General features: G+C 42.8%; 1 protein-coding gene across 2 annotated transcripts in view; it reads left to right on the forward strand.

Annotated features, from left to right (window-relative positions):
• Positions 1-12173, forward strand: part of cusr (Copper-only SOD repeat protein) — a 196554-nt gene that overhangs the window by 157641 nt on the left and 26740 nt on the right. Inside the window, exons 7-8 of one of the 2 annotated variants that reach the window (XM_068053025.1) lie at positions 5492-5615; positions 7569-7717. In XM_068053025.1, coding sequence (XP_067909126.1) covers positions 5492-5615; positions 7569-7575 — 131 coding nt within the window. In that variant the 3' untranslated portion in view covers positions 7576-7717. Of the gene's footprint in view, positions 1-5491; positions 5616-7568; positions 7718-12173 lie in introns of those variants that run through there. The other variant, XM_068053024.1, reaches the window with a different exon arrangement.

Raw genomic sequence — 12173 nt, forward strand, 5'->3', positions numbered from 1 at the left:
CACACTAGGCCAGACAGCAAGCTTTACAATCTATCAAGGCTGAAAGCGAAGGCAAAAACACAGAGAACTGCTTTAAGCTGATGCTGCTGCATTAGGCTCTCACATGGAAACTCAGCTACAAAGACTCATGAACTGTCTCTCCCATGCCTGTAACTTGTTCTCCTTGACTAGGGCGGCACAGTGGCGCAGTGGTTAGCACCGCAGCCTCACAGTTCCAGGGACCCGGGTTCGATTCTGGGTACTGCCTGTGCGGAGTTTGCAAGTTCTCCCTGTGACCGCGTGGGTTTTCGCCGGGTGCTCCGGTTTCCTCCCACAGCCAAAGACTTAGGTAAATTGGCCATTGTAAATTGCCCCTAGTGTAGGTAGGTGGTAGGGAATATGGGATTACTGTAGGGTTAGTATAAATGGGTGGTTGTTGGTCGGCACAGACTTGGTGGGCCGAAGGGCCTGTTTCAGTGCTGTATCTCTAAATAAAAAAAAATATAGGCATCAAGAAAAGGTCATGGGACAAGGTGTTGCATCTACGTCCCTAATCGCACTAAATAACACCCCACTGGAAGTGTTTAGCAAATTCTGCTACCTTGGTGAGAATGAGAGTTGATCTTATTGAAACATATAAGTTTCTGAGGGGGCTTGACAGGGTAGATGCTGCGAGGATGTTGCCCCTTGTGGAGGAATGTAGAACTAGGGGGCACCGTTTCAAAACAAGGGATCTCCCTTTTAAGGAGACGAGGAATTTCTTGTCTCAGAGGGTTGTTAACCTTTAGATTAGATTAGAGATACAGCACTGAAACAGGCCCTTCGGCCCACCGAGTCTGTGCCGAACATCAACCACCCATTTATACTAATCCTACACTAATCCCATATTCCTACCAAACATCCCCACCTGTCCCTATATTTCCCTACCACCTACCTATACTAGTGACAATTTATAATGGCCAATTTACCTATCAACCTGCAAGTCTTTTGGCTTGTGGGAGGAAACCGGAGCACCCGGAGAAAACCCACGCAGACACAGGGAGAACTTGCAAACTCCACACAGGCAGTACCCGGAATCGAACATGGCAGGCAGGAAAGTGAAGTTAAGACCACAATCAGATGACCTATGATCTTATTAAATGGCAGAGCAGGCTCGAGGGGCCTAATGGTCTACTCCAGCTCCTATTTCTTAAGTTCTTATGCTGACACCATCTACAGCTTGCCCATCATGCCAGATAGAAGGATGAGGGTGTGCTGGGAGTTGAAAAGGGACATAAGGAGGGAACATACCATCATCCTCAATGTTCTCAGTGATGCTGGATGCCACTGGCTTTATCGCAGCTGACCCCATGATGTGGAGAGCCATCCCCTCCACAGGGCTCAGGAGTTGCAGGGTACCTGGCCTCTGCCGGTTCTGATCTGTTTTCTTCCCTTCTATTGTGTGCCACCTTGTCCTGCAAGAGAGAGGCCAGAATGTCAGTGATTGTGTCGCACTGTGAGTGATATTCTGTAATAGCTTAATAGCTGGAGATTTGTAGAGGCAATGAAGAGATGGGTGTGAGGCTGGCAGCATTGGTAGGTGTGTGAGGGTGAGGTGGAATATCTGCATGTTACACATCAGTCCTGAACATGAGGAACTGTCACTGGTTGCGTGATTGGGGTGTAGTGCATTGAACAGTGAGAGAGGCTGGTGAAACAATGGGTAGGAGATGTCATGTGAAGATGCATTCACTGACCACCCGCATGAGATCATTAGACTTCTAGTGGCACTGCTGCCAGGGCCTTGGGGCCAGATGTCAGGAATTGACCTTTCTGGCCACCTCCCCCATTCCCTTATGACAGTGTTCCTTGAGGACCTCTCCCCCAACCCCCGCCAATGGAATCATGGTCTCTCCTCAGCCACCTCCACCATTAAGGCCTCTAGGGCCACATCAGTAACCCTGGAGCCCCACCACTCCTCTGGCAACCCTTTTACTGTTACGACCTTTTTTTTTTAGATTAGAGATACAGCACTGAAACAGGCCCTTCGGCCCACCGAGTCTGTGCCGAACATCAACCACCCATTTATACTACACTAATCCCATATTCCTACCAAACATCCCCACCTGTCCCTATATTTCCCTACCACCTACCTATACTAGTGACAATTTATAATGGCCAATTTACCTATCAACCTGCAAGTCTTTTGGCTTGTGGGAGGAAACCGGAGCACCCGGAGAAAACCCACGCAGACACAGGGAGAACTTGCAAACTCCACACAGGCAGTACCCGGAATCGAACCCAGGTCCCTGGAGCTGTGAGGCTGCGGTGCTAACCACTGCGCCACTGTGCCGCCCCATTGGATTCCTTTTTATGCTAACTGCCAATCTATTCTTGTACTGGCTCTTTGCCTTTCTTCTTTCCTTTTTCACTTCTCCTCTGTACTTTTTATATTCAGCCAGATTCTCCTTTGTATTATCAATCTGTCATACGCCCCCTTTTTCTGCTTCATCCTACTCTGTAACTCCCTCACTATCCAGGAAGTTCTGGCTTTGTTTACCCTCCTTTTCCCCTCTTTGGGAATATACCTAAACTGTTCCCAAACCATCTCCCCTTTTAAGGCCATCCATTGCATTTCTGCCTGACAGTCTGATTTCAATTCAGCCAGACCATATTTCCCCTAAATTTTCTCAAATTAGCCCTCCTCCAATTAAATAATTTTATTCCAGATTTCTCCTTGTTGTTCCTCTTAGCTAATCTAAACCTTATGACACTATAATCAATATTACTGAGACGCTCCCTCACTTGACATTCTCCACTTGACCCACTTCATTCACCAGAACTAGTTCCAGTAATGCCTCCTTCCTCTTTGGAGGAAGCGTACTGATCACAAAAATTACCCTGAACACACCAGAAATTCCTTCCCTTCTCTACCCTTAACACAATCACTGCCCCACTTTACAAAGATAATGGAAGATTGAACAACCAAAATTCAGTAAAAAAGAAGTAATCACAGGACAATACCAGAGCCTAGAGGAAGGAGTGGCATCATTTACAACTCTGAATTTCAAGACATTGAACGATCCGCTATAAATTTAGCCACAATGCAGGAAGGAAAGAACAGAGATGAGGCTCTCTTCTAATTCCATGTAGATCTGTTGCTGCTCAAGGCTGATCTGTACCTCAACACTATTTACCTGCCTTTGCTCCATATCCTTTAATACCTTCAGCTAACAAAAATCCCACTTCAATACTGGGGTGGTTGAAGTCTCTCATTATAGTTCTTGCACCTCTTCATAATTTCTTTGCAAATCTGCTCCTCTATCTCCTTCCCACTATTTGGTGGTCCATAAAATACATTCATTGCTTACAAGCTGCTTAATTGTTTCTCAACCTGTTAGCTTCGCTATCAAGGAGGATGGGATATAAAAGGGAGGAAGTTAGGGTGCAGTTGTATAGAATCTTCACCAGACCCAATCTGGAGTACTGCATTCAGTTCAGGGTACCACATCTCAGGTAGGATATATTGGTCTTGGAGGGAGTCAATGCATATTCACCAGAATGATACTGGGGCTAAAAGGGTTAAATTATGAGGACCGGTTGCATGAACTTGCCTTTGTTCCCTTGGGTGTAGAAGCTTGAGGAGTAATCTAAGAGATGTGTGTAAAATGTTAAGATTCAATAATAAAATGTTAAGATTCAAAAATAAAGAGAAACTATTTCCTCTGGTGGGGGAATCCAGAAAAAGAGGGCATAATCTTAAAATTAGAGTCTGGCAATTCAGGAATAAAATCAGGAAGCACTTTGCCATCCAAAGGGTAATACAATTCCAGAACTCTGTCCCCCAAAAGGTTGTGCATGCTGTGCCAGTTGAAACTTTCAAGACTGAGATCGCTAGAGTTTTGTTAGCTGAAGGTATTAAAGGATATGGAGCAAAGGCAGGTAAATAGTGTTGAGGTACAGATCAGCCTTGAGCAGCAACAGATCTACATGGAATTAGAAAAGAGCCTCATCTCTGTTCTTTCCTTCCTGCATTGGAGCTAAATTTATAGCGGATCGTCCAATGTCTTGAAATTCAGAGTTGTAAATGATGCCACTCCTTCCTCTAGGCTCTGGTATTGTCCTGTGATTACTTCTTTTTTATTGAATTTTGGTTGTTCAATCTTCCATTATCTTTGTAAAGCTGCATATTATTGCCTTTATACCTTTATATTGAGAAGCAATCTAACAGCAACATGAAGCTGGCCTACATACTGATCCTTTCTAATGTAGCACATTTGACAATTGTCAGTCCTATACAAGATCATCAATGATACAGCACCAAAGGAGGTGGTATGGCTTAAGCTGCACCTGAAAAATTCCTAAGCCAACTAAAACATTGTCGCTAAGTGCCAACTAGTTACTTCACACACCTTTCCTCTTGCCTGTGGAACTGCTTACCATTGGCGTATTATGCAGAAGTGCAAATGCATTTAGTCATTACTTGCTGAACTAGCATTGATGGTGTATGCAGGTTTTATCTTTTGAATAGAAAATAATTGTTTGAATGAAAGGACAAAAATGCAGAAATAAACTTAAAGAAGAACTAAATAATGTTATATAAAAACAGAAAATGCTGGAAATATTTAGCAGGTCAGGCAGTATCTGTGGAGAAAGGTCATTGACCTGAAATGTTAACTCTGTTTCTCTGGCCGGAATTTTACAGGCCCCCACAGGAGCGGGCTGGTGGCGGGGGCGGGGGGCTGTAAAATTGAGTGGGAGGTGGCAGGGGGTGGGGGGCGCTGTTCCTGATGCTTTCCTGCCCAGCTGCAATTTTACACCGGGCAGCGGCGGCAAGAAATGGCCTGCCCACCCCAGGCCAATCAAGGCCCTTAAGTGGCCAATTAACTGTCAATTAAGGGCCTACTCCACCAGCGGCGGCTGGGCGGCAAAGGCCCCCAAAGCGCTGCCAACCACTTGTGGGCTGGGGGGCCCTCCTGATCGGCCACCCTGTGTCCCACGGAGGGCCCCTGCATGGCCCAATGTTCCCCATTGCACAACATGCACCCCCCCCCCACCACCCCAACTCCTAACTGACCTCCCTTTGCCTCGCCGGGGCATCGCCGATTGTCCCCAGTGAGGTCCCATTAATATACCTTCTTTCTGGGGCTGTTGTCCTTCTTGCTGCTGTTGGCTGGGAGCAGCCCCAGCAGTGGCCACCGCTCCCAGTGGTGCTGCTGGGACTGAGAGCTACTGGCCAGCTGATTGGCCGGCAGCGCCATTAGGCGGGGCTTCTTGCCTCAGAGAGGTGGAAGTCCCGCCAAGGCCAATTAAGAGCTTGGGAAGCGAAAAATCCTGGTGTGGCTCCCCAGGCCCGGTAGAGGCAGGCTCGCTCCTGACATTTTGGCTGCCCAATGTAAAATTCCGGACTCTCACCACAAATAATGCCAGAGCTGTTGAGTATTTCCAGCATTTTCTGTTTTTATTTCAGATTTCCAGCATCTGCAGTATTTTGCTTTTGAGAAAATGTTATAATTGGTTTCTTTATTTCTAGTTGTGGGCAGATCAATGGTGATTCACAATAAAGGGCCTAGTGGAATCTTAATGGACTGCGCTAATATTGTTGCTGACTCTCCAGTGAAATCACTTGTTTTTCCAGATGTGAGCCCATTCAGCAGGTAAGCATCAGACTCTAATGGAAAGGTAGGAGTGAGTTACATAGTATAGTATTACATGATGCTTACAGCACAGAAACAGGCCATTGGCCCAACAGGTCCCTGCTGGTGTTTATGCTCCACAAGAGCCTGCTGTCAGCCTATTTTATCTAACTCCATCAACATATCTTTATATTCATTTCCCCACTTGTGTTTCTCTAGCTTCCCCTTAAATAAAACTGTGCCAGTCACCTCAACTACTTCTTATGGTAGTGCATTCCACTTTCTTACCACTCTCTGGATAAAGAAGTTTTTCCTGAATTCTCAATTGCATTTATTAGTCACTATCTTATATTTATGAGCTGGCGGGCAGCCATAAAGACAGGGCTAAATTGTGGCGAGTCGAAGAGACTTAGTAGTTGGCAGGAAAAAAGACAGAGGCGCAAGGGGAGAGCCAACTGTGCAACAGCCCCGACAAACAAATTTCTCTGCAGCACCTGTGGAAGAGCCTGTCACTCCAGAATTGGCCTTTATAGCCACTCCAGGCGCTGCTTCACAAACCACTGACCACCTCCAGGCGCGTATCCATTTTCTCTCGAGATAAGGAGGCCCAAAAGAAAGAAAAAGAAAAGAAATCTTATATTTATGTTCTCCCCCGCAAGTGGAAACATCTTCTCTATGTCTATCTATCAAACCCATCATTAGTCTTTTCTGGTATAATTTCTAGTGAATCTTTATTGCACCTTCTCCAGTGCCTCTATATCCTTTTTATAATATGGAGACCAGAACTGTTCGTGGCACTCCCAAGAGAGGCCTAAATAAGATTCTATACAAATTTAACATAACTTTTCAATTCAATCCCTCTAGAAATTGACCTCAGTGTTTTATTTGCTTTTTTTGGCCTTATTTACCTGCATCACTACTTTTTGTGTATTAGTATCCTCAGTTCCCTCTGCTCCTCAACTGCATTCAGACACTTATTTTCCAAGGAATATGTTAATCTCTATTAATTTAGTTTGTCCACAAATTTTGAAATTGTACTTTGTATTCCTGAATCCAAATCATTTATGTAAATGGTGAATAACAGTGGTCCCAACACCAATCCTTGAAGTACATCATTTCCCACCTTTTGCCAGTCACGGTAACAACCATTAATCCCCACTTTCTCTTTTGTAGGCAGCTTGCTATCCATTCTGCTACTTGTTTTCTGACTCCATATGTTATAACCTTCGGCATGAGTGCACTGTGTGGTACCTTATCAAAGGCCTTTTGGAAATCCAAATGTATTCCATCTACTGCATTACCCTTATCTGCCTTTCCTGTTACTTCTTCAAAGAATTCAATAGGGTTGGTCAAGCATGACCTTCTCTGTTAAACTCCATGATCACTACTTTTTATCATATTTTCAGTTTCTAGATGTTTTTCTATTACATCTTTGAATAAGGATTCCATTATTGTTCTGACCACCAGTGTTAAGTTAATTGGTCTATAGTTCCCTGGATCTGTTCTATCTCCCTTTATAAATAGAGGAATCACATTAGCTGTCTGCCAGTCTTCTGGCATTATTCCTTTTGCTAAACAATTTTTACATATATGCAATAGTGCCTCTGCTATCTCTTCCCTAACTTTTAATAAGTATAGATGCAATCCATCCAGGCCTGGGATTTTTATCCTCCCTAAGTTTGATTAGTTTATCAATTATCTGTCCTCCTTTCTATCTTAAATGCCTTTATATCTTCTTTGACCTCTTCTAATGTCATAAGTCAACTACAAAACCAAGTATTCAAGATCTATTTAAAATTGTAGCAGGAAAATGTGAATCTACTTATGACTAAAAATGGAATGAAATAAAATAATGGAATTAAATGAAAGAAAGAAGGAAAGGTCTCAATTTACATGCCATAGTATGACCACCTGATGATGCCTCCATTCTGTTCCTAGAGCTTTGTGTCCACACTCTTTCCCTCTCTTTTTCAGACACTGACTATGCCTCAGTTCCATATTGGACCTCACTGTTGCTTCAAGCCAGACTTGGAGCCTTTGATGGGATAGGTGGCAGCCTACTGTGTCTCAAAGATTTTGTTTTAGTAAGCAGATAAAACAGTAGTAATTTGAAATAAAAACAGAAAAAGTTGGAAACAAGCAGCAGGTCAGGCAGCATCAGTGGGGAGAGAAACAGCATTAACATTTCAGGTCATTAACCTGTCGGAACTGCACAGATCAATTTGTCGTTTTCATAATCCAATAGAAATCTAAAATACAGATCCCACTGATAATTATTAATGCTCCTAAGTGACTCCTCTCCACTGAATGACCCATCTTAGGAAAATAGGTTTTTGTAGGCTTCCCGTGGGTCCAATTGGTAGTTAACTGCATCTATCTTCCTGCTCTTCGTGCTCCTCATCATAGAAAGCGAAAAGCCAGGTCGGAACCAAGATGAATATGAAGATAAAGTAGGGTAACAGGTGGACGTACCCATAAATATATGTGTTCAAATCTCTTTCCCACCCCCAAAAAAACCTTAACCATGAATGAAACAAGAAACAGTCTTTAACATACCCTTGAGATGCTTTAGTTTCTTTATTATAAAATAATGTTTTATTTTAATGGTACTTCTGCTTACTGTGTGGTGTGAATAGACCACATTGTACTCCCACCAATTTCTATTCCTGCTTTGTTTCTAATAAAATCAACATTGAAAAAAGAAAAAGGCAAAAATAGTTCTCGGAAAGTGGCAGCGCCACTTCAATAAACTGTCAGTTTGGCTTGGTTCCTGGAATAAATTCAAGTTCATGTCAGCCAGTGGGGAGAGCGGTATTGCAGCAGATGTTTACAACATTGCTTTCATGCTTTGATGTTTGTTTCTTTATGAAAATTTGATATATTAAACATGTTTAACACCAGATGGTTTGGGAGATTGAATTGCTTCACTAGCTGTGTGAACAACAATTTGCACTTATATAGCACCTTTAACATAGAAAAACATCCTGAGGCATTTCACAGAGGTTCAATCAAAATAGATGCTGTGCCAAAGATGGAGATATTGGGAATGGTGACGAAAAGCTTAGTCAACGAAATGGGATTTAAGGATGGTCTTAAAGAAGTAAAGAGAGGTGGTGAAGCAGAACATATTAGGGAAGGAATTCCAGAGCATGGGCCCATGCAACTGAAGGCATGGTTGCCAATGGCGAGGTGACATGATGGAGGAACAAACAAGAGGCCAGAATCAGTCAGAGGAACAGAGAATTATGGGGCCTTGGGGGTGGGGGTGGGGGTGGAGGGTGGGGGGGGGGGGGGGGGGTTGGTGTTGTAGGGCTAGAGGAGGTGAGAGAAGGGAGGGGAAAGAATTTTAAATTGGAGGTGTTGGAGCAAGGAGCCAAAGTGTGTCAATAAGGACAGGAGTGATGGGAGAGTGGCACTTGATGTGAGATTAGATACAGGCAGCAGAGCATTGGTTGAATTGAAATTTACAGTGTGGAGGATGGGGGGCTGGCCAGGAAATTAAGGGAAGATTTAGGAAATGCCAAGTGGGTGCAGCTGGAGTTTAGTTGGCTACAACTGCACAACGTACCAGCACAGAGTTTTAGTAAGGTTCCTAATGATAGCTAGAACTACGCTGACAATTAATTTATTAACTTGCAGGTTATCTGGAACTGAGTGGAAGGAGTCTCAGTCCCAGTAACAGCCTCCCAACCCTTTCAGGATCCTATCAATGATCCACCAGACAGACTGGCTGAGTAACAATGCCCTTGGATAGTACAGATCTGTTTTATTAGATTATCAAGTTTCCCAACTCCAGGCACATCACTGTGGAGTCAACTCAACCTTAATGAGACCCCACTTACAGGATGAAAATAATCTATTAGCAATATTTTTGTATCAGTTGATGACTTCTTTTGTAACTGATATTAAAACAGCTCTTTATGATTTCATTATAGATTATTTCTGTTAAGTGTAAACTCAGCACAGTTTAGTTCCAGGTAATGTATATACCTGCTCAATCATAAGTCATCACACTTAATATCTGACATTGTCATGGAAATGGGCTCATTATTTGAAACTTGCACACTGCATATTCTGATAAACTTTTATAAAGCACAAAAAAGTTTCTGAAAAGAGCATTGTACACAATTCACCAGTTTTCTGTTATTTGTTCAAGTTGCTGAGAGATCACTTTCGGTAAAATTTTGAGCCAAACGTATTCTTCATTTTAACAGGAACTACGGTGCCCATTGAATTTGACAGGAAATTGTGAGGAGTATCACTTTGGAGATTGATATTTCCCGCGCAGTTTTTTTGAGTAAGGTCTTGTTTCTCACCTTACTCTGTGTGATTGGGAGAGGCGGAGGATTTTTAAAAAATATTAAGTTCTTCCCCTTGCTTTTTGGTGAACATATTACATTAAAGATCCATTTGCTAGATTTGTCATGTCCCCTCTCAAACTCAGATAAAAGAAGCATTCAGCTAATATTAATTGATCAGCTTACTTCTCTGTTCTGGATGTCAGTTGGGAGGCATCATTAGATTTAAAGTGCTGTGCTGGCTGTGTACTGCTGTGACCTGGCATTAATATTACCTGGTCAGCAATTTTTCAAGCTTGAGGACAGACTTGACAAACCAAAGAGTACTTGGTGAAGCACTTCACATCAGTGATCTTTCATATGAAATAGCTTGCAGGTCATTGGACCCATTACCTCCCTGTCTGTTGTCATCGTCCTTTTCCATTCTTCCCACTTTGTTCTCTATTTCTTTCCAACCATAATCAAATGCCTCCTTTTCATCAATTCCGAAGTTACATACCTGAAATAACAAAACTTGTCATTTTTATTTTCTCTTTAAATATCTTGACTGACCTACTATATATTTCCAGCATTTTCACATTAATTTCATATTGACACAGAATGACAGAAAATTTACAGCACAGAAACAGGCCGTTTGGCCCAACTGGGCTATGCAGATGTTTATGCTCCCTGAAAGCCGCCTCCCACTCTATTTATTTCATCCTACTGTCATTCAAACGTGCTATGTTGAATGATAATTTTTAAATCCAGTGGCTGGAAACCTGAATTTATTTTTTTTAAAGAAGTTAAAAAAGAACAGATCAAAGATGACTTTGCTAGCAGCTTAAGATGGCCACCTAATTTGCAACACTGTATCCTACATTCCAAGGCCTGTGAAGTGGAGACGAAGTGTCAGCCTAGCAAGAACCATCTGCTAGAATTGTCATGTCCCCTGTCAAACTCACAAGAATCAAGACCTGGGAAATTTAAGGGAACTGCCTGTTCCCATTAGCAAGGCATCAAGACTATTACTTGAACAAAAGGACCCTGGTTGTATGAAAAGAATCCCCAGACATGGGCTGTTTTAGTTGCAAAAAGAAATACAGTACTAACTACCATGCTTGAATCACTGGGTGACTGTCATAAGAGAAGTGCCCCCCCTTCCCCCACCCCACCTCCCCACCTCCTATCTGTATATTTTAAGCTGGTGTTTCTCTGCAGCAGGCTGACAAGCATCTGGACTCAGTGCAGACCCAAATGGGGGGTCCCTCCATTCTCTCTCTCTCTCTCCATTCCAGCTTGCAAGCTTCAAACCCTGCCTGCTGACTCTGGCTGCAATCAGGAACCCCTTGAAGGAAATCACCCGCATTGCTGTCTCCAAGAGACCAACCGAAAAAGCCATCTATCTCTTCAAACTGGAAGCCTCAGGTCCACCAAATTCAGCTAGAAGCCAGCCGAATCACCAAACTCCACAGACTGTATACCCGTTTTTTCTATGGCCTCTAACTTGACCAATCTACCCTTCCCCACTCTGTAACCTATATGTGTGTGTGTGTCTGTGTTTGTGAGAGAGAAAGTTGGAGCATACTTTATATTTTACTTAGATTGGTTTAAATACAATAAAGCTAACCTCTTTCTTTGTTAATCTCAAGAAAACCTGTCAGATTAGTTCTTTTTATGATTGTAGCACATAAATAATCAAACACTCACTGAATTAGCAAATACATCCACTTTAAAAAAAGAATTAAACCAGTTGCTGTCAAACAAGGAGATGGAAAAGAGGAAGCCCTTCGACCCCTCATCTGATCGTAACACTACCCTATCAACATGTCATGAATGTATAATTGTTCAGACATCCTGGATACAGCTGAAATTCTATTTGTTTCAGTTTTCAGTGTTTGAAAGATTCTAGCTATTGGTGTCGGAAAGTACTTTTGAAGTTAATCAGTTTTGTAACGCAGGAAACGTAGCAGCTAATTTGCACACAGCAGGCTCTCACAAACAACAATCAGATAATACCCAGATGATCTGTTTTTTAGTGATGTTGATTGAGGAATAAATACTAGCCAGGACACCGGGGAGAACTCCCCTGCTCTTCTTTGAAATCGTGCTATGGAATCTTGCGTCTGAGAGGGAAGAAATTTCCTCGCACTAACCTTGATGAGAGTGATGTTAAATAAGTGATCACACACATAACCATTGTTATACAGAAAGACAGGAATAGGAAGAGGCATTCAGCTCCTCAAGCCTGTTGTAAATCTCCAATACAGAATTGTACCCTTTAACTGAAAAGACTTTATCA

Source organism: Heterodontus francisci, chromosome 20 (assembly GCF_036365525.1).
Source record: "Heterodontus francisci isolate sHetFra1 chromosome 20, sHetFra1.hap1, whole genome shotgun sequence".
Lineage (NCBI taxonomy): Eukaryota > Metazoa > Chordata > Chondrichthyes > Heterodontiformes > Heterodontidae > Heterodontus > Heterodontus francisci.